Here is a 22,965-nt window from a genome sequence, read left to right as displayed (position 1 = left end):
GCTAGAAAACCTGAGCTAACATATTTAAACTAGATTAATTTCACAAATGATGCTGCTTTTGACAAGGCTATTCCTTTTTCATAAAAAACATACAGAAAGTTTACCCTGTCCATGAACTCATAGTGTGGTTTTCACCATGTGTACAATTGATGTACAGTGGTACTTCTAGTTATGAACTTAATTCGTTCCGGAGGTCCATTCTTAACCTGAAACTGTTCTTAACTAGAGACGTGCTTTCGCTAATGGGGCCTCTTGCTGCTGCTGTGCCACCGGCACACAATTTCCATTCTCATCCAGGGGCAAAGTTCTCAACTCGAGGTAACTCCTCCAGATTAGCGGAGTTTGTAACCTGAAGTGTTTGTAACCTGAGGCGTTTGTAACTCGAGGTACCACTGTATTAATGTGATGGGCACGTTTGCAAACCAGATAAACTGCTGTGAGCACCACAACCACAGAGACTTTTAGGTTTTGAAAAAGGGGTTTTACTTTTTTCAAGTGGAGTGGGAGGGTGGAGGCAGTGGATTATTTTCCTGGTGAATGCAACTGGGAATGCATGGGCCCTTCTCCAGCTATAATCCCCAGGAAGATCACTGCCTCCCCCCGCCCCCCCGGCAACAATTAGAGAGGAGTAATTTCAGAGGCTTACAGCTGGAGGGTAGAGATTTATTCTTTCCTTGATAGTTGAGATTTCCAAAAGTAAACTTTGCACTTCCAAAGTGCAATTGGGCTTGAAAAAAGCCTTCTATTGGCTACAGTGGAAGCCTAATTTCAGCAGGGGGAGGGGGAGGCAGAGACCTGTGGGTACCATGCTCCACTGTTGGTTTCTTGCAAAGATTTGTGCTTATGTTGGTTCAAATTTCTCATAACCAAAGTTAGAATCTTTGTGTTTCTTAGCACTTGCTTGAAGTGAAATCGCTCAAGCACTTGACGAACCTAACTCTCCATGACCGTATCACAAAGTCTCTTCTCCACCTTCACAAGAAGAAGAAGCCTCCAAGCATCAGTGCCCAGTTCCAGGTAACTTACCGTTGTTAATTTCATGAAGTTTAACTTAAGGAAAACCATGTGGAATATCTATTTCCAATGGAAATAAAAGGGATACTAGATGGACTGGAATGCAGCCTACTCTTCATTTTAGAAAAACAACAACAACAATTGGTTGCAGTTCCCATTTTCTTTATTATCCCTGGTTGTCCCATTCATTTTTACATCACAGTCTTTTTTCCTTTCTTTTGGCCAACTAGTAAATTCTCTAGTTCCCTCTGGGGCATTTCCAGCCTTATGTAAGTCAACTCAGTAACTGACTCGCATTAAAGAAAAGATTGTTGCAAGCCAAGCCATTTATGTATGGCTTAGATCTTCTTTAAAATCCCTTAGACATCAATCAGCCCTTTGGGGTCATAGCTACCATAACATAACACAGTAGTAGAATATATGCATTGTGTGCATCATGTATCGGCTTCACTCCTATTACCTCCATATTTTTTTTTTAAAAGTCAGAGGTAGCTCAACTGGGAAATAGAACTCTGATTCAGATCCTAAAAAGTTTCTGCCAGTCAGTGTAGACAATACCAGGCTAGACTGATTAATTGTCAGATGTGATATACAGTAAGTCAAACTGATATGATTATATGACTTTATACTTTGCATAGGCTGTGACTGCTAACTCCACAGATGCCCATATGAGTCCTTAATAAAGTTCAGGACATAAATTGTATGTCAGTTTGAAATTTTTGAACAGTATAGTAATTACCCATATACTTTCTGCCAAAGCTGTTTTAATTTCAGCAGTACTATGCTCTCTAAATAGCTTTAAGTAGTTTTCTAACCTTCTGTAATTAAAAGCATTTATTTATTTATTTATTTATTTATTTATTTCAGTGCTTAATCACAATAGTCTATAAGCAGTGTACACTAGACACAATACGCTAAGTCCAAAAATTATCTAACTGACACTAGTCCAGGGCCTTCTCAGCATTTCCAAGTCAGACATTACAGAAAAATAGAGTTGGCTATCATCAACATACCAATGACACTTTGCTCCCAAATGGCTTCATGTAGATGTTAAATAGCATTAGAGACATTATAGTGCCCTTTGGCACCCTTTAATTCAAAAGCCAAGTGGTTCAGGTATGCTCATCCAGAGCTGTCTTCTGAAACTGTCCCTGGTGATAGTCTGTCCCCATCAACAGTCTAACTGCAGAATTTCCACAAGCTTGAGCCTCCGGTCCAGGCCTATAGGTAAGCTGAACACCTTGTCTCTTAAGTAGATAAATGAAGCTGAATTTTGAATAAAATATGCAGCATTCCAGAAGGAGAACTGCTGAGGGACATGTATGCTATTGTTCTGACCAGTAACATGCTTTTGAAGATTTACATATGTTACGGGAAATCCGTGGGCTCTCTTGGACAAAGGAGACACCGACCAGGGCAAATCAGAGCAAAACAGCAGCCAGTAGGCTTGGTCTTTATTCAGGAAAAGAACTGTCGCGACAGGGCTCCCACCGTCCACGAGGTGAAGCAAGATGGAAGCCCTGAACAATGGGAGACCCTAACTTTTATTAATCACTAATCCCCTTGACTACACCCCCAGAATTACATCATATTTACATCATGATTTTATTAAGGAACAGGAGGAGTCGGGGAGGAGTTTCCAGGTAATCCGAGCAGCCGGTCACCTGGCAGTGACCTCCTCTCCCCCCTCCCCATAAGTCATTCCCAGAAACAAAGGAAAGGGCGAAGTCTTCCTGCCCCCTGGGGGGGGTCCGGCCAGAGCCCTTTATTCGGAGTCGTGTGGAATACACTACCGTATGCAGTCTATTGTGTTTCTGATGGGATGCTGTCTGAGCCCTCTCGATGGCTATCAAGGTTGTCCCGCCATCCGGAGAAGGGCTGCTGTGTACGTGACTGCGCGGTTCGAGGATTATGGCCGATCAATCCCAATTCACCCCCCTTTGATAGTCCTTGTAATATGCAGTGTAATAAAAGTGGTCCGGTGAAAATCCGTGGTACGGCTGATTTTTGGTGAATTTGTAAAGAATACAGTCACCGAAGTTCAAAGTACTTTCCTTTTTCGGAAGCAACTTGCAACATTTTGATTAGATCAGTCACGGTCAATTTAACTCGGAAACAATGTATTGAGAACTGTCAAAAGGTGAGGGAACAGACGCTCGCAGCCTGCAGTACCAGCGTGGCCGCCACAAGGGGCGCTGTTCGACAATACTGATTGGTTGAGGCGGCTGCTGGTTGACCTAGAGTTCAGTCGTCCGGTCTACTCGCAATAAGGATAGGGCGGCACGGAGCGCTAGAGCAGAGAGCTGTCAAACCAGCACTTCCTTATTTACGGAAGGCTTTCAAGAGGCGGCCCTCTAAAGGGGCACCTCTTAGGTCTGGAAAAAGGGGGGGGGACACGTGTACATGTGAATGTGGTGCTTGTGCAGTACGCGTTACTGAGGGGGGGGGGCGATTTCCGGCGACAGTTCCCCCCTTCGGAGATAAGATTGCGAGGGTAGGGAAGCCGCGCAATCCTTTTCTCCGCACAAATTAGTAGAAGTCATACCTAGAGTTCAGATTCTGGAAGTCCTCCAGGGGTCCCATTTCCATGGAGTTCGGTTGGGTCCCTGGTGCTGGTGGTCTGTAAACGGTGGCCGATCGCGGGCGAGGGGTTGGGAGACAGGAGTCGCAAGTTTGACAGCACATCGGGAAACAGTGGACTGCGCAGCAGAAGACAGCAATGCAGATGGTTACAGTAATGAGGATCAGAAGTCCGTTTCCTAGGAGTTGTTTTATCCAGCCAGACCCAGGCAGCCAGCTCCACAACTGGATATCTGAGAGTCCCTCATGTTGGATATCTTTAAGTCCGTCCGCTAGTTTGTGGATGTTATTAAGGTGTCCGGTAATGTTGAGGGTTTGGTCGGACACGTGTGTGCAGCACTCGGTTCCGACGAGGGCACAAACGCCTCCCGTCGAGGCGAGAACGTAGTCCAAAGCAAGGCGGTTCTGAATCGAAGTCTGCCTGACTTCCGTTAACTCCGTCAGGATAGCTTGGGTAGCCGCATTGGACTCTTCCATGAAATTTAACAGGATGTCCGTTAATTTAAGGATATCGACGTGGTTGGAGCCGGCTCCATACGCGGGGAAAAGAGCCCGGCCATACGTTTCACTGTTAGCTGCTACATCGGAGAGTTGCGATAAGTCTTTTGCCCTTTTATTGCGCCTCCTTCCGGAGGGTAGATCTTGGGTGACCCGGACTCCAGGCAAGATCAGACCGAGGTAACAGGTGCCGCGGGAGTGGGGGCTGGCCCATACATAGCCGCGGTGGCCACAAACCCAGAACAAGCCCTGTAGGCATGAGTCTATGCGCCCAGTGAGGAAGGTACGGAAAAAACACTGGGTGACAGGGGAGGGTGCCCAGGAGTCGGGTAAGGTCATGACGTGTTTCCATGCAGATGTGAGGCTGGGCTGGGTGGAGGGGTTGCCTCGATGCCATAAGGTAATCTTCCCGTTCAAAGAAATATCAATGGTGTACTTACAGGTACTCTCGCCTATGACCTTGTCATTCCCGCTGAATTTTCGGCAGAGGTCGCCTGTTGTGGGTCCAGTTAAGTAGATGTACTGGTGAGTCAGATTCACGGCAGTCAGGTTCCAGGATTGCACGTCAGCGGAGAGATGTTGTTGTAGGGTGAGAGGTACTCCAAGAAATGGTATGCCACTGTGGAGGTGCGAGGGGGCGTTGGCACAGATCCAACACTCTGTGGTGGTTGTCTGTTTTGCAATTTGAGAGATCAGTTTCACGTAGGTGTTGGAATGCCAAGCGGATAGAAAGTTATTATTTTCAGAGTTCTCGGATATCGACAGTTCCCCCCTTAGTCGAGGTGCGGTGCCTGGGGGGTGAAGGGGGTCTTGGCGGAGTAGGTAGGTGAGGTTTGTGGTGAGGCCTCCGCATCTTTGAGGTCCGGTAGTGTCCCATGTCGTTGGTGGTGCTACGGAGTAATGCCAGCCCTCGAGGTACGCTTTCCCGTCCCAATCGGAGGCGAGTCCGATGTCCCAGACGCAGCAGTACCGTCGGAGGCAAACTCCTTGTAAGATGGTTTGGCGTGGGGTAGTGTCTACTCGTTGGCAATAAAATCCATGAATTAGATGATCTGTGGGGTGGTTTCGGTCAGTATAAACTGAGTCACCGCCTCCATTGTTTAGAAGTGTCCAGTTCAGAGTTTGTTCGGGTGTGCCATCAGAAAAGAGTACATAAGACCCATTGTGGCAGTGGGCTCGATTCCAAGGTCCGTCTTTGGTAAGGGTGAGCTTGCCCAGTAGGGTGTAGGTGGGCGAGCGAATAAACAGTTCCCAAGTTTGGTGAGTGTTTAGGATTGGTAGTATGGCATGTCGAAGGAGAACGCGGGTTTCGGGCAAGCAGAAGTCAAAATCTCCTAGGCGGTCTGGTGTCCCCCTTTTTACCATGTCAACAATTCCAAAGTCCAGATATTTGTATTCCATTTGTAATCCCGGGCAAGAGCTGTGTGTTGTTATGGAGTGTTGAGAAAGGGCGGAGGTAATGGAGAGGATAATTACGGTGGGTATGGTAGTTGTCATCTTTGAGGTGGTGTGAAGCGCGGTTGTCAAGATGAGGAGCTGTCGGAGGTGTCAAACTGCCGAGTTGTCAAACTGCCGAGCTGTCAAACTGCCGAGCTGTCAAACTGCCGAGCTGTCAAACTGCCGAGCTGTCAAACTGCCGAGCTGTCAAACTGCCGAGCTGTCAGACTGCCGAGCTGTCAAACTGCCGAGCTGTCAAACTGCCGAGCTGTCAAACGCGGAGCTGTCAATCTGCCGAGCTGTCAAACTGCGTGTGTTTTACGAAGTTTGAGGCGAATTGGGGGTTGGTCGTCCTGGTCGGTTGTTGGGATGATCTCAGAGGTCCAACGTGCAGATGTGTGGGGCGTGCCGGGTCCGGTCTGTTGGGCTCGATTCGTGCCCCGATCTGGTCCGGTCTGTTGGGCTCGATTCGTGCCCCGATCTGGTCCGGTCTGTTGGGCTCGATTCGTGCCCCGATCTGGTCCGGTCTGTTGTTCGTCGTCTGAGTCGATGTCGTGGTGCGTCGGTTGGGCTGGAGTGCAGTATGGTGAGTCGTCTGAGGCGGGTTCGGGTGGCGGAGCAGGTTTGCAGCGGGTGTGATGCAGCCAAGCCGTCTTTTCTGCTACTTTAACAGAAGTTGGAGTGGTTAAAAGTACTTGGTAGGGGCCCTCCCACGTGGGCTGTAGGGGTACCTTATGGTAAGTTTTTGCTAGTATCCAGTCGCCTGGTTTGTACGGGTGAATGTTTTCATCCAGGGGGATGTTTTGGCCTGAGGCTGCGTACCTGTGGAGAGTTATGAGTTGCTTTTGGAGTTGAATTACGTATTGTGTTAATTCTGACTCGCCTACCTCTAATTCTGATGTCGGAAACTGAGTATTGTATACTGGGGATGGTCGGCCGAATAGTATTTCGTAGGGAGAAAGTTTGAGTTTTTCCCGGGGGCAGGCTCTTAGGTTGTGCAAAACTAATGGAAGGGCATTTACCCATTTGATGCCTGAGTCTTTACAAAGTTTTCCCAGCTGTGATTTAAGCTGCTGGTTCATTCTTTCGACTTGTCCGGAAGAGGGCGGGTGGTATGGGGTATGTAACTTCCATTTGATTCCTAGGGCCCTGGCAACTTGTTGGGTTATGTCTGACGTAAAATGCGAGCCCCTATCACTGTCTATGTGTCTAGGGACCCCGAAACGGGGTATGATCTCTTGTATTAGAATCCTGGCGACAATGTGTGCAGTTGTTCTGCGGGTAGGGAAGCATTCCACCCACCCCGTTAACTGATCAACGATTACCAAGGCATGCTTGTAGCCTTGGCATGGGGGTAGATCTATGAAGTCTATTTGAAGGCTTTCGAATGGGACAAAGGCCCATGGTCTAGCCCCTGGTGGGCATCTTGCAGTGTGTTTCGGGTTAAAGCTTTGACATGTGTGACAGTTTTTGACGGCGGCTTTGGCGGCCAGAGAAAGACCTGGGGCGTACCAGCAACGCTGTATTGCGTCGATAAGTTTTTCTCTTCCCCAGTGAGTACGTTGGTGTAGAACTCTCAGATGTTTGGGTACCCATAACCTGGGCATTATGATTTTGTTATCTGGGAGATACCAGACACCATTTTCTGAGCGGGCCCCCTGTTCCTGCCATTTTACGATCTCCTCTGGGGTAGCAGTTTTGTACATGTCTGCGAAATTAATATCTGATAGGACTTGTGGTCCTTGGAACTCCTCATCTGAAGAGAGGGGTTGAAGGGCGGCTTCTTGTGCTGCTCTATCAGCGCGTCTATTCCCTATTGACACTGGGTCCCTGCCTTTCGTGTGAGCTTTGCAATGTACCACTGCGATAGCCTCAGGAAGATGTATAGACTCCATGAGGCGTTGTACCAGGGGTGCATGCGCAATTTGGGTACCTGCGGCGGTCAAGAAGCCCCTCTGTAACCAGATTTGTCCGGTAGCATGCACTAGTCCGAAACAATACTTTGAATCAGTGTAAATGGTGATCCTCTGTCCTGCCCCTAGTTCACAAGCTCTGATTAAAGCTATTAGTTCTGCCGCTTGGGCACTGTATTTGGACTGAACGGGTCGTGCTTCTAAGGTCTCGGCATCGGTGACTATGGCATATCCAGTTTTCCGTTCGCCTCCCACAACCTTGGAGCTGCCGTCCGTATACAAAATGAGATCGGGTTCCGCTAAGGGGAGGTGGTCTAGGTCCTCCCGTGGTTTTTCTACATGTCTAACTATTTGGGAGCAGTCATGGTGTGGGGTGCCATCGTCAGGGAGAGGCCGGAGGGTCGCAGGGTTGAGCGAGTTAACTCTCTTTATGGTGACGTTAGATGGGCTGAGGAGGATGGCTTCGTATCTATTTAAACGTTGTATTGTGAAGCGTTGGCAACCTTGTAAGCTGAGGAGGGTAGCAACAGCATGGGGGACGTTGACCGTTAGATCATGTCCCAGGACCGTTTCTTGTGCCTTCTCCAGGAGCAAGGCGGCAGCTGCCACTGCTCTAAGGCATCCTACGTTTCCCAGCACGGTCGTGTCTAATTGAAGGCTGTAATAGGCAACAGGCCTATTCTTTCCTTGGAATGGTTGTGTAAGGACGCCTGAAGCTACCCCTTTATTCTCGTGTACAAATAGGGAAAAGGGTAATCTATAATCCGGGAGTCCGAGAGCAGGAGAGGACCGCAGTTCTCTTTTAATAGCTTCGAAGGCTTCAAGCGCTTCTGCAGACCATTGTAGGTGGTCTGGGGCATCGTCGTGAGTCATGGCTGTAAGGGGGCGGGAGAATTCCCCGTAGCGTGGGATCCATGCCCGGCAGAATCCACTCATTCCGATAAAACCCCGGAGTTGCCTTTTAGTTTTTGGTAGTGGTAATTTAGTTATGGCCTCAATCCGGTCCGTAGTTAGTGCTCGAGTACCCTCTCCTAGTATGTGGCCAAGATACCTCACTTCCGTTTTGCAGAATTGTATCTTTTTTGGGGATACTTTGTGTCCCTTTTGTGCTAGAATGTTTAAGAGAGTTATGGTGTCCTTTTTACAGGATTCTTGGTCCCGTCCGCAAAGTAAAATGTCATCGACGTAGAGTCTGAGAGCGGAACCCCCCGGCAGAGTCACGTCTGCTAGATCTTGGTGTAATATAGATGAGAAGATCGCTGGGGATTCTACATATCCTTGGGGCAATCGGGTCCACGTTAATTGCCCCGTCTGCCAGGTGAAAGCAAAGAGGAATTGGCTTTCTGGGTCCACGGGGATACTGAAGAAAGCGGAGCATAAGTCTATGACAGAGTAAACTACAGTTCCCTCCGGTATTGTGCTCAGGAGGTGGTGTGGATTAGCAACCACTGCGTGCCGAGGGATGACGAAAGAGTTGACGAGTCTGAGGTCTTGGACCAGCCGCCATTTAACGGGGTTCGTGTTGGGTTTCTTGACGGGGAGAAGAGGGGTGTTGCAGGGAGAGGCGCAGGGGACTAAGACTCCCATCTTCAAGAATTCATCAATCATTGGGGTTAATCCGTCTATCGCGTCGGGGGGGAGAGGGTATTGCTTAGTACAAGGGAAAGGTAGATTTTTTTTGTAGTTGATTTTGACCGGCACTGCGGACCTCAAGAGCCCCACAGAGGTTGACTCGGTTCCCCATAAGGAAGGGGAGACATTATTAAGCAGTTCGGATGGAAGGTCAATTTTGGTGTTTTGAGCTTCCTGTAAGACTCCCTGAAAACTGAAGATGGATTCGTCTGGCATATGTAGATAAATTCCTTCCTGGCCACATTGTATGGTGGCGTTTAACTTACAGAGCAGATCCCTCCCTAGTAGATTGACGGGGCTAGATGTCAACAAGAAAGTATGTTTAACGGAAAGCGGGCCGACGGAAACCTTTGCGGGTCGGGAAAGAGGGCAGTTCCGAGGGATTCCATCAAGTCCCATTACAGTTCTGGTTTCGTCCCCGGGTGCCAGATGGCTATTAGTGAGAGTGGAGTAGGTGGCTCCCGTGTCTAAGAGACAATCGTAGGACTGCCCGTCAATTTGCATTGTACAGATTGGGTCGGAAGATGATAGTTGTAAGACAGGACAAAGAAAGGAGAAGGAGGCGGGATCTGCTTCTAATTGTCAATGTGGTTGGTACTCGTCCATCACCATCTCATGTGCGGAATTGACGGTGCGGTTGGTCGGCTTAAAGGGGTTTTGAGGGGTTTGTGTGAGATTTCTGGCCCTTGGTTGTGGAGGGGAAGGGTCCGCACGATTTGACTCTCTGGGTTTGGGGTGGTAAGATTCCTGATAGCCTGTTTTGTAGGTTTTAAAGTCTCTGTAGTCAGGCCTTGCATTTTCTGGTAGGAGGGGGCAAAATCTTCTTATGTGCCCTATTCCATCACAGTGGTAACAGACACGCCGGTCTCGGGAGTCGGCTTCCCTCGGTTTGCCTTTGTCTTGGTAAGTGGGGGCCCCTCCTGCATAAGCTAGTACTCTCGGGGAGTCGGGTTTTTGATCTCTCTTCCTCCGCTCGTCTCGAGAATTAAAGACTGACTTGGCAATAGAAAGAATTTCGGTTATAGTCTTCCCGTCATAGCCAAGGTGAGAGTTTAGGGCTTTCCTTATATCTGCCGTTGCCTGGTCCTTGAAGAAGCCCTTGACAATGACTTCATGTTGGGGACTTTCTGGGTCTATCCCACCCCAGGTTTTGATGGCAGAAACTAGACGGGAGTAATAATCTGACGGGTGTTCTTCTGGTCCTTGAAGAACGGCTTGGACCTTTGTCCAGTTTACAGTTCGCTGACCAGCAGCTTTTATTCCATCTAAGATGGCCTTTTTGAAAATCTTTAAGCCCCATAGGCCATTATCGGTGTTGTAGTCCCAGTCCGGGTCATTAAGTATCGTCTGGGCCGTTAATGGGGTCATCGAGGCGGGGCGATTCGGCTGGTAGCCCTCCCGGGTTAGAGCTTCCCCCGCTTTTGCTAATATTTCTCTCTTTTCCGCCTCGTTAAAAAGGGCCCCTAGCAACATATGCACATCTGCCCAAGTAGGATTGTGGGTCGAGAAAATGGTGGCCACCTGGCGGTGGCACTTGTCGGGGTCATCTCTTAAAGAGGGCATCTTGTCGGACCAATTCATCAAATCCGAAGTAAGGAAGGGCTGATGGGTAAAGACCATGCGTGGTGGGTCTCCTGCCCTGGCTGGGGGTATTGGTAGGGCTCGCAGGGGGAAGGCGCCTTCTATCTCTCCGTTCTGCGGATTATCCCTGTTCCTAGTTCTGCTAGAGACAGGGCCCTCTCTTCCTCCGTTTAGTAATTGCCCGTTAAGTAGGGGTCCAAGATCCAAATCTACTTGGTCTTCTATCAGACAGGGGGCGGTAGTGGGAAGGTTAGGTGGCAAGGTGCTTGGTATGCTTTGAGAAGGGGCTGCAGCGGGTGGGTCCACTATACTTTGTCTCAGTCCCGTGCCTTGGGAAATGGTAGCGACTGTTGGATTCGTTCCGTCTTCCCTTGGCCCCGCGCCCCCTCCGCCGGTTCCCGTCCTATCTCCTGCCCTGGGTCCTGGTAGTCGGGAAGCCCGTGGGTCGGGGTAATAGAAAGGGACGAGAGTCCTATCCAATTGTTCTTCCTGGGCCCTTATCTCATCATATGGAGGGGGTCTTGTTGGTTTTAGAACTGCCATTTGACGGGCAACCTGAGCCTGTTGCCGTTGAAATAATTCGCGGGCTTCGACAAAGACATTCAGGTAATATAGTTGTCTGGGTTTCTCGTCAGCTAAATAAGATTTAAGTGCTTGCATTCTTTGGAGATTAAAGGAACCATGAGGTGGCCAGTGAGAGTGTGGTTCCAGGTGGTGGGTAAGAGCGACCCACGAGATGTTGCAGAGATCCTTCAATTTAGATTTTGAGAGTCCTTTTCTCCCTCCCAATTCCTTCCAGTTAAGGAGGACGAATTGCAGAGGGGTATCGGAGTCCTCTCCGGAGCGGAAAGGCTTCTTGGAAGCCTTGTCGCTAGGAGGAGTCCAGTCCGAGTGTTTTGAAGCGTGGGCTCCCATTGCTCTATACTACGGGTATGGGGTTCGGTAGCAACCCGCACTACGGGAAAAAGAGGGACAAACAAGGGGACACACACACACACACACACACAAGACAGGGGGGGTAGAAAGAAGAGTAATTTTTTTAGTAAAAGGACTGTTTTTGTTGGTACCTCAGCTCGTTTCTACTGGATCCTTTTTCTTTTCTTAATCCTCCCTATTACTAACCTGTAGTCAACCTATCACCTATAACCTTGCAATATCAACCTTGAACTCGCGGGTCTCTCTACCCGATACACAAACTTAACTTCACAAATTCCACTGCAGTACTGCTTACACAACTGGTCCTAGTGTGGGGTCCCAACCTATGAGCCACCCCTTCTAACCTCCACGACAGCCTCCTGCCTAGTCTTTGAGACTAATTTCGGAACCTCTACTGGACGCTTGCGCAGCGCAATGCCAGATCAAGGCCCGAGAAAACGATAGTTTGGAAAGGAAGCAAACGACCTTGCGTTCTCACGTACCCGGGTCATCCCTAACAAAGGTCGCCAGGCAGGAGGGGCGGCTTCGTTTGCGTGATAGGCGAGAGAAAGGAGAGAGAAGGAGAGAGAAGCTTAGATGGACGCCTCTGGACGACTCCGAAAGAGGGACGTCAGAGAAATAACTAAGAGCCACGCTTTCCCGGATTTAACTCCAAGACGGAAAACGGGGGAGAAAAGGGATAGGTAGATTAAGGCGTACCCGGACGACTCCGAGGGGTAGCGCCGGAAAACAGTAAAGCTCCACAATTTCCCCGGTTACACTCCGCGTAAGAAACTGAGGGGAGATGAGAGAAAGGCTTTGGCGTACCCAGACGACTCCGAGAGGTAAGCGCCAGACAGTAAAGTTCCACGATTTCCCTGGCCTCACTCCGAAGGGGAGAATCGGGTGAGAAAAGGACAAAGTTAAAACGCACCCGGCCGACTCCGAGGGGCTGCGCCAGAAAAGAAAGAAGGAAAGTCTGGCTGTCGTGGGGACGTTGCTTTCCACCCCCCTCCCAATGTGTTTTACTTCAAACCATACTCACGTTCGAAGATGTCCCCCGCAGATCCCGGGATCCTTTTCTTTTAAGCCGGCTTGACCTTGCCTTTGCTTCCCCTGGTCGGGCTTCGGGTGACGTTTGATTACCGCCCGCAAAGAAGAGACAGGGAGAGGAAAAAAGATCCCCAGGCTAAAGCTGCCCAGTGGCGCCCGATCCCCTCTATCTCCCCTCTCACCTTTACAGGAGAACCAAGCGTCCCATCTGGGGTGCCAAAAACTGTTACGGGAAATCCGTGGGCTCTCTTGGACAAAGGAGACACCGACCAGGGCAAATCAGAGCAAAACAGCAGCCAGTAGGCTTGGTCTTTATTCAGGAAAAGAACTGTCGCGACAGGGCTCCCACCGTCCACGAGGTGAAGCAAGATGGAAGCCCTGAACAATGGGAGACCCTAACTTTTATTAATCACTAATCCCCTTGACTACACCCCCAGAATTACATCATATTTACATCATGATTTTATTAAGGAACAGGAGGAGTCGGGGAGGAGTTTCCAGGTAATCCGAGCAGCCGGTCACCTGGCAGTGACCTCCTCTCCCCCCTCCCCATAAGTCATTCCCAGAAACAAAGGAAAGGGCGAAGTCTTCCTGCCCCCTGGGGGGGGGTCCGGCCAGAGCCCTTTATTCGGAGTCGTGTGGAATACACTACCGTATGCAGTCTATTGTGTTTCTGATGGGATGCTGTCTGAGCCCTCTCGATGGCTATCAAGGTTGTCCCGCCATCCGGAGAAGGGCTGCTGTGTACGTGACTGCGCGGTTCGAGGATTATGGCCGATCAATCCCAATTCACCCCCCTTTGATAGTCCTTGTAATATGCAGTGTAATAAAAGTGGTCCGGTGAAAATCCGTGGTACGGCTGATTTTTGGTGAATTTGTAAAGAATACAGTCACCGAAGTTCAAAGTACTTTCCTTTTTCGGAAGCAACTTGCAACATTTTGATTAGATCAGTCACGGTCAATTTAACTCGGAAACAATGTATTGAGAACTGTCAAAAGGTGAGGGAACAGACGCTCGCAGCCTGCAGTACCAGCGTGGCCGCCACAAGGGGCGCTGTTCGACAATACTGATTGGTTGAGGCGGCTGCTGGTTGACCTAGAGTTCAGTCGTCCGGTCTACTCGCAATAAGGATAGGGCGGCACGGAGCGCTAGAGCAGAGAGCTGTCAAACCAGCACTTCCTTATTTACGGAAGGCTTTCAAGAGGCGGCCCTCTAAAGGGGCACCTCTTAGGTCTGGAAAAAGGGGGGGGGACACGTGTACATGTGAATGTGGTGCTTGTGCAGTACGCGTTACTGAGGGGGGGGGCGATTTCCGGCGACACATATATGTACTTAATGCCATTATTATGCATTGTATAGCAAAGCCATTTTCATGTCTTTGAATGTCTACAATAAGAAGCAACATTATCACAATTTCTATTTCATATGTGTGTTAAATTACAGTTTAAAAATAGCATAAGGAGAGGTCTGGCAACATGTTATTTTCTAACCAAAATAATTGTTGCAGAAGCCAACTCCATAATTTTATTTTCCACTTTAGGCATCGCTTACCAAATTGATGGAGACCCTTGGCCAAGCAGAACCCTATTTTGTCAAGTGCATTCGCTCCAATGCTGACAAGGTAAATGCCTCTCCAATCCCAAGTAATCCACAATGAAAATCAGTTTTGCTGGACTGTTTTAACCAATCCAAATAACTTGATTATACTAGCCATTGGCCATGATAAATCTGAATATTAAAAAAAATAAATGTAAAGGGGTGTCGTGCCCTTTTGATCTTTCAGATCATCAAAGCAATAATCCTCAATATCATTCTTCTATACATCAGGAGCAAGGATTCAGCTAGCAGTGGGGTAGGTGAGCTGTGCCCATAGTACCTGGGTAGACCAGTCTGAAAACCCAGGACACAGATTTTCACAACCTTCTAGTGGCTATGGTGACTCATTTTCCAGAAGTTATGTATATAGTGTTAACTCTGGAAGTGTATACTCAATTCTGACCAAACCAGGCCTTGCAAAGTCCATACACTAAATACATTACTTCTGGTAAATGAGCCACCATAGCAGCTAGAGGGCTGTGAATTTGTCATCTCGGGGTCTCATGCCAAAGAAGACAGTGCTTTTTTTCTAAAGAAATAGGAGCCGGTACTCACCATGAAGTTGTTAGCGTAAGTGCCACACTTTTTAACAACAAAAGAGGTGCCGGTACTGCATACTATTGAGTACCCCCTTTAAAAAAATAAGCACTGAATATACCTCTCCATACCATTAGCCTTGGCAGGCTGAAATCTAGGATTCCTATGCCTCCCCAGGGATTGGGGACTAGATAAACAGACGTCTGATATTTCCTATCTAACTGCATTCTCTGGGGCTTGGGGGATACCCTGAAGAAGGCCTTTGACCAAGGACCAAGTTGCCCCAGTATCTGTGTAAGACCTTATTTAGGTGCCCGGACTGTTCTCTGTCTCCACTGGGCTTCTCCCCTTTTTCTTACTCTCTTCGGCTTTTTACCTCCTCCCTGTCCCCATACCCTTCGTTCTGCCTGAGGTACAGCAGTTGGGCTCCTTCCCTTCCATCAGGACCATGACTGAGAGTGCTCCACCCTTCCTTTTCCCAAGTGGAGCCTCCTTAGAGACCATTGCCTGGTTGATGCTGGTGGTGTAGACTGGGATCTATTTAAAGGGCAGCTGTCAGCAAAGGACCAGTGAGCCCTGGTAGCCAACAAAGTCATCCATGGAAACTTGCTTACCTGGATGAACTTGCAGTCAATGTGTAACTGTTTGGCCCTTGTATGTTTTGTTTTTTCAGCTTCCCCTGAGGTTCAGCGACAACCAGGTGCTTAGACAGCTGCGGTACACAGGGATGCGAGAGACAGTGCGCATACGACAGTCAGGATATAGTTCCAAATACACCTTCAAGGTTAGATTATTTGAATCTTCCAAAAAAGTATTGGCGAAGTGGGCTCCAAGGCTCTATGGTCAGTTGGGCAATTCCTTGATTTAAATGTAGGTGAATGCATAAGTGTATGGAAAGTATTATTTCTGCAGCTGAAAATGATGCAACTGGCAGAACAAATAGCCATGTCAAATTAGCGCTTGCAAGCATGCAAAGTTGTGGCTGGGAATGTTCATTGTGAGCTGCAGCTGCTCTTTGGCAAGGACTGAGAAGTAAATAGAAAATCAGTGAAGGAAAGGAGGGACCATGGGATGCTGTAGAAACACTGTGCAGGAAATAGTGATATTTGTGTAAAACATATTTGTGAATTATTATACTTTTACAAAACACATTTCCAAATCAACATGTTAGTTAAAGGAAAGGTCGACCATATTCCTGCTACGCTAGTGTTGTGCATTGAGCTAGCTGGAGTGAGTTATTCAGAATGATAGCCTCTATTGTGATCCTTTGAAAGCGTATGATTTGAACTTAGTGCAAAAGGTAGTCTTCTGATTTTAATAAATCTTTAGCTTTATTTTCTATGTAGTTTTTCTGAAGCTAAAAACTGGCTGTGATTAGACAGATGTGTCAACCATAATATGTTTTGCTCATTGTTTTTGTAAACATTTTTCGTTATAGACTTTGTCAGACACCCAAAGCTGAAGTTCTTGTTTACTCCAAGTTACATTTCTTGAAATGATCTGTTTTAATAAAACCCTCCATAGTCTTACTTAACTTTCTTCCTAGTGGAAGAGAATTCGTTATTGGATAATCTTCTAATCCCAACCATGTACAAATGTTACTCCATTAAGGGCAAATTCTCCTAATGGTTCTGCTACATAGAGGGATGTTTTGAATGAAATTTCAGTTTCAAAAAAAATAAATCTATGAATTAGTGTTTTTGTGGGGTTTTTTGCTGCAGAGATCAGTGATCATGAACTGGTGATGAAACTTCCTTGGAAAGCCTGTGTAGATTTTTGCATCCCGGTGTCACATTTTTCATACACCCACCAGAGTGATGTGCATGGGGAGAGCTTAATATTGCTCCCTGCCCCCCCCAAAAGATTTCTTGCCTTTCTGATCAGCTCAGCAGTGTAAACTAGAGAGCTTTGAATATAATAGGCAATTAAAACTGTTACTTTTCAGTATCCACAATGACAGCCCTTTTCAGGATTGCTATGTTTATTTATTGATTATGCATTTAGAACATTTGTACTCCACTTGCCAGCTGAAAAACCTCCCAGAGCTGCTTGCATACAATCAGTTAAAACAAAGCAGTCCCTTCAGGCTTATGATCTAAAAAAGCATGACACACCAGAGAAAGGGGACACAGAAGGAAGAGGGAAAAAGCAAACTCAGGTACCAGTTCCTAAATAGTAGTTCTTGTAATGATCAGCCAACATAGAAACAGCTCAGGGCAGAAGCTAGTCTTTTAGCAGAGCTGGTGGAATGATCTCTGTTTCTCATCTCATCTACTGAGGCAGCCTGTATTTCCATAGATACAGAGCTGACTTCAATGAACTTTCAGAGTAAAATGACAAACTGTGTTAAATAACATGCAGAGGTATGCCTAATTTTTCAGGAGTTTGTGGATCATTTTCATGTACTTCTGCCGAGGAGCATGGTACCATCCAAGGAGAATATCCAAGAATTCTTAAGGAAAACAAAGACCAACCCTGACAATTATCAAGTGGGACGAACAATGGTACGTTCAAAGCCTCATTTTCCTTTTGCTTCCTGACACAATATTAAAATACATTTGTCCCTTTCTAGTATCATTTATGGGTGTACCCTGCTGCCATAGTGGTGTTTATCAGATATAAAGGTAAAGGTAAAGGTACCCCTGCCCTTACGGGCCAGTCTTGCCAGACTCTAGGGTTGTGCGCTCATCTCACTCTATAGGCCGGGAGCCAGTGCTGTCCGCAGACACTTCCGGGTCACGTGGCCAGCGTGACATCGCTGCTCTGGCAAGCCAGCGCAGCACACGGAACACCGTTTACCTTCCCGCTAGAAAGCGGTCCCTATTTATCTACTTGCACCCGAAGGTGCTTTCGAACTGCTAGGTTGGCAGGCTCTGGGACCGAACGACAGGAGCGCACCCCGCCGCAGGGATTCGAACCGCCGACCTTTCGATCGGCAAGTCCTAGGTGCTGAGGCTTTAACCCACAGCGCCACCTGCGTCCCCTTATCAGATATACGGTGACCCATTTAGCATGTATTGATAACATAGACCACGGCTTATCAGTAACAAGCAAATCTATGGGCTCCCAGAGAGGAGATTTGGGCTGTTTGCTCCTTGCCAGTCATTTTGCTGCTTCTCTGACCTAAGCTTTAGTTTGGCTCCACATGTTGTCCAGACCTGAGCTCATAGCTTAGCATTCTGCAGACAAACCACACACTGTAACAAAGGTTTGTCCTATGGTTTATAGCTTGTGGTTTGTCGGGGAGAGCTAAACCATGAACCCCGACTGGGACAGCACACTAAGTCAAACTGTGACATAGCTTAGCTTGGTGCAGTCCATCAGCAAAATGAGCAGGGGAGGAGCAAAGTAGCCACAATTTTAGTGTTGCATGTAAATAAGATAATGTCTGGTAGAACTCAAAATTACAACTCCCCAAGACTTTTTTTGCCACACCAAAGTTACCCCAGACGCTAGAATGAGGCAACTCAACTTTCAGTTCATTTTCAAGTACCTGAACATCAGTTGGAATTTCTTCCTGAAGGTGGGAAGAGGAAGATTCTGAAGTAAATGTGACCCTTATTTTATTTAAAAGGCATTTTGTGGATTTGCTTCACTTGTGTGTCTTAAAAAATAAAATAACATAAATAAAAAATAAAATAAATTCTTTAAGTTTGTGGTGATTCCCTCATCCCCTTCATTATTATTATTTTTTAAAGTATTCAGGCTGCAGACTTGAGGTAAAACCCAACAAAGAAGTTCATAAGATTCCATATTTTCAGCCAGTTGTTTCCCTGGATGAATATTCAGGCTCTTTTTCCCTTGCAAGTGCCGAGATTGGTGGGCAGAACAGGTTCTTCCTGTGTTTTGTTACTTACACCATTGCAATTATTTTGCAGAAATCTTTATAGCTGCATGGTGGGGAACTGACAGTAATTTGTTCATTAATAAATAGGCATTTATTATTGCTCTCCACATTGTTAGGTTTTCATGAAAGAGCAGGGACGTCAGCTTCTACAGGGACTGCTACATGAGGAGGTGTTGCGAAGGATCACTCTGTTGCAGAGCTGGTTCCGCACTATGCTCTACAGGAGGCAGTTCCTGAATTTGAAGCAGGCAGCTGTGGTCATACAGGTGGGTGTCAACAGTGTGATTTCCAGTAATTTCAGACATTTAGCATGCCTGACGTTTATCTCAAGACAAAAGCTGTTTCTTTTATGTTACATATAGGCCTGGTTTGCACATAACACTAAGCCAGACCATGCCTTCCTTTGCACAAGCAAATGTATACACTCCCAGAGAGGAGATTGTGAATGATTTGCTTCTCCTTAGTTAATTTGTTGCAGCACTGTGCTGATTTTGAACACAGACTTGGGGTTAAACTCGCTGCAGACAAACTGCAAACAGTAACCAAGGCTTAGCCTATGGTTTGCAGCTCATGATTTCTTTAAACCACGAACCTGGGTTTGGACAACACACAGCCAGACTTAGCACAGCACAGTGCAGCAGTAAGATAATCAAAGGAGGAACAAAGTGATCACACTCTCCACTCCAGATTTTGCTCATTTGCACAAAGCCATGGTTTGGATGACACACTAAACCAGAGCTTTCCAAACTGTCCATGTCGCTGACAAACTTTTTAGATATGCATCATATTGTGACATAGTAATTCAGTTTTGCTAGCAAACCGGAGGTTAAACTAACCCCTTATAAGAGCATTTGTGTGACATACCCACACACTGCAGCTGACACACTAACGTGTCACAACACATGATTTGGAAAGCTCTGTACTAAACCAAACCATGGCTTGGCTCAGTGCAGAGCAGCAGCGGAACCACTGAGGGGGAGCAGAGACCACAATCTCTTATCTAGGTACATGCTTGATGACACTAAACCATGGTTTGGCTTAGTGTTATGCGGAAATAAGGGCATAGTTATGTGTAGAACAGTGGGGTTGTAATAACAAGGAATGTGGCAGTTTAATACATAGTAAGGCATCTGTCAGTATATTTATGCACAGTTAAGAAAATTATTTTCATATCATGTGTATATCTTTAGTAACACTAAAAGTCCCTTCTCAATTTCATTCATACCACAAAGTGTTTGTCCAGGTTATTATTGAAAACCATTATTGGTTGCACCTCATCATTTTTAAACTCCCCACCCCACCCCCCGAGTACAGATTGGTCATCCACAAGTATAAGATAATGGCTGTTCAGCCTTTCTTCTTCATTCAGTACCACTTGGTCTTATTAATAGGCGAAATTGTGGTTATGCTACTGGATCTTTGTTAGATATTGCTTTCAAGGATCTTTCTTTTAAGGGAATCTGACATAGTATGGAGTACTGGAAAATATTTTCTCTCACTCTTCCCATAGCAATACTGGCGTAGTTACCAAAGAAGAAAGCAAGCTGAGGAAGAAGAGTCCCTAAACCATTCCATCTGTTTAGGCAAGGCAGCAGTTGTTCTTCAGGCCTACTGGCGAGGCTTTGTGGCAAGGAGAAGATTTCAGCAGATGCGGGTGGCTGGCTTCATTATCCAGAGCTACTGGCGGGAATGCTTGAGGCACCGGAATGCTGCGGCTACCATCGTCCAGGCAAAATGGCGAAGCTACCACACCAGAAGTGTCTACAGGGCCAAGAGAAACAAAGTGATTTTGTTGCAAGCAGCGTATAGAGGATACAAAGCACGGCAGAGGTAATACTTGTAACCTTCATGGGAGGACAAAAGTGCGTGTAAATCAGGATTTCCCAAAGTTGCCAATATTGACCCCCTGAAGTGCGGCAGGTGAATAAAGACCAAGGGATTGAAAGGGAGTAGAAAAGGGCCAAGGGGTGTAAAGAAGTTTCAGTGGGATGCTGCGGAAAATTTAATTAGAAATAAAGGGCATTAAAGGGTTAATTAAGATGCAAACTTAATTTGGCTTACAGCATGGTTTTCATACTTGTTAAAGCCCATCACACCCATCTCATCTCAGGTATGGTATCGTTACTAACCTCACTTTTCTTTCTTTTACATTTTATTGTTCCTAGTAATGGTGATTGACTTAATAATCTTGCCATGTTGCTAGAGGAACAAGCATGGAAGAAAAAGGAAAGTCTCATAGAATTGTAGATTTGGAAAGTACCCCAAGGGTCATCTAATCCAAAGCCTTGCAATGCTTTAAAGAGAAGGGTGAGAAATTTGCAACAAATAATTCTAAAATGTCTTTTCTTTCTTTTTAAAAAAGGTTGAGGATTTTAAAGGAGCAAAGCTTAAGAGAGGCTCCATTGAGGAATGGACTGGCAGTTAAAGAAGAGGATGGACTTGCACCAGGGGACAACCGGGATGTTACAGGTTCAGATCCTTCTGAATGGGAGGATCGTTCATTTGAAGAGCGAGTGAAAGCTGTGGAAGAACATAAGTCAGTGATTGAAAACAGAGTGGGTCAAATTGATCCCTTGGATAATTCTGAGGCTTTATTGTACAAGCACTATGAGAGAGCCAACAGCCAGGGTGGAGAGAGCATAGATGAGCAAGTTCTTGTGAGAGAGAGACCCAAGTCATTGGAAGACCTCAACCAGAAGAAAGGAGTTCGTGCAAAGCGAGAGAGCCGGCGGATGCGTGAATTGGAACAGGAAATATTTAGCTTGGAATTGCTTAAGGTCCGGTCCACTGGTGGGGTTTCTCCCTCAGAAGAGCATCAGTGGTCACCAGAGATGATTTCTGATGACACGCAATCTCCTAGGGGAACTCCAGAGAGTGAAAGCTCTCAGGGAAGTCTAGAGATGCTGAGCCATGAAGACACTCAGAAGGGCAAGCAGGACCCAACCTTGCCGCACGAGCCTGTTCCCAGAAACTCGTTACCAAACAGCCCTAAATCTGACAATGTTAAATGCATCCCCATCCTTGATGCAGATGTAAACAGAAATGTGTTGGGTGGGAAAAGTTTGGCCTCAAGCTCTGAATTACCAGAGTGCCTTGCTGCTAAAGATGGGTCAGTTTGCGATTCTCAAGGCGTTGTCTATAACTTGCACACAAGAGAGCCACTCATTTCAAGCAGCCTACCTACATTTTACCTGCCGCCACAGGACAGTCTCAGAGCTGGCCAGTCAGTTATAGAGAATAATTTAAGGAACAAGCGAATGGAAATGGGGGGGAAGTTTTTGTTCCCAGAAGCCAAGCATACCACTGAACTGGACGGGGCGGGGCAGAGCAGAACCTTTCATGGGGAATGTCCACCTTCCTTCAGAGGACAAGAGGGCCCTGCTTCAGAAATGCTATCTTCAGATCCAGTTATCAAGAAGCTGGAGAAGCTAAATGTGGAGAAGGAAGAGCGCCAGAAACAAAAGCAACTGCAGAACGAGAAAGAAATGATGGAGCAGATTCGACAGCAGAAGGAAATTTTGGGGAAGCAGCGTAAAGTTTTTGAGCAGCAGAACAGGGTCAGGGAGTCCTCTCAAGGAGCCTCTATCAGGTCACCAAAGAAAACGGACAAGCCTCAATCTCTCCTCATTGGGAGTCCCCAGAGCAAAGAGGAGCCTTGTCTTACAACAAGTGCAGGGCCCACTTCAACGGTAGATATTAAAGGTCTTACTGTCACAGCAAAAAGAAGCCCGCCTGCTTGCCAGAAGACCCAGAAAGAAAAGACTATCATCATGATCCTGGAACGAAAGGAAGACAAGACGCCAGTTGTTCAGCATTCTGCTGGAAGAGACCAGTTAAGCTTGCAAATGGCGGCTGAATCTCAAGAAGGCTCGAGCAATCTGCCTGCAAGAGAAAAACGGTTCAGGTTGCCCCGAATTCCTCGCCAGGGTACTGAAAGCTCTTCTAATGAAACTAGAGGTGGTTCTATTTTCTTTACCCCAAAGGATAGTCATGTGGGTCTTAAGTGAGTATGATGTTGCAGTATTTCTATTTCATTTTCACTTTCACAAGTCCTGAGCCCTCCTAGAAATATTAACTGCTTGGAGGAAAACCAAAGGATTCTTCCCCCAGAAAAATCATGCACAGGAAAAATTCAAACATCAAAATGGCATTTGTTTCTTTTGTTTTCTATGTGGTGTTCCTTTTTAGTATACATATATGTTCTGGCTTTTCCATTTGTATGCATATTGACATTTACACAGGAACATGTGTGGCTTACCTCCAAACCCAGAACAGTATTAATGGGGAGAGGGGTCTATATATACACCTATTGATAGCGATGAAGTTGGGAGTGTGTATGTGAAAGAATTTCACTGTTTTAC

General features: G+C 46.8%; 1 protein-coding gene across 9 annotated transcripts in view; it reads left to right on the top strand.

Moving 5' to 3' along the window:
* The window catches only part of MYO9A (myosin IXA), a 177,518-nt gene that overhangs the window by 88,184 nt on the left and 66,369 nt on the right, over nucleotides 1-22,965 (top strand). For all 9 annotated transcript variants that reach the window (XM_077918918.1, XM_077918913.1, XM_077918914.1 and 6 more), the window contains 7 exons: nucleotides 895-1,017; nucleotides 14,165-14,245; nucleotides 15,431-15,541; nucleotides 17,139-17,261; nucleotides 18,721-18,870; nucleotides 20,115-20,434; nucleotides 20,967-22,607. In XM_077918918.1, the coding sequence (XP_077775044.1) occupies nucleotides 895-1,017; nucleotides 14,165-14,245; nucleotides 15,431-15,541; nucleotides 17,139-17,261; nucleotides 18,721-18,870; nucleotides 20,115-20,434; nucleotides 20,967-22,607 (2,549 nt within the window). The remainder of the gene's footprint in view (nucleotides 1-894; nucleotides 1,018-14,164; nucleotides 14,246-15,430; nucleotides 15,542-17,138; nucleotides 17,262-18,720; nucleotides 18,871-20,114; nucleotides 20,435-20,966; nucleotides 22,608-22,965) is intronic.

This window comes from Podarcis muralis, chromosome 14, assembly GCF_964188315.1.
Source record: "Podarcis muralis chromosome 14, rPodMur119.hap1.1, whole genome shotgun sequence".
Taxonomy (NCBI): Eukaryota; Metazoa; Chordata; class Lepidosauria; order Squamata; family Lacertidae; genus Podarcis; species Podarcis muralis.
This window is presented reverse-complemented; position numbering and strand designations above follow the sequence as displayed.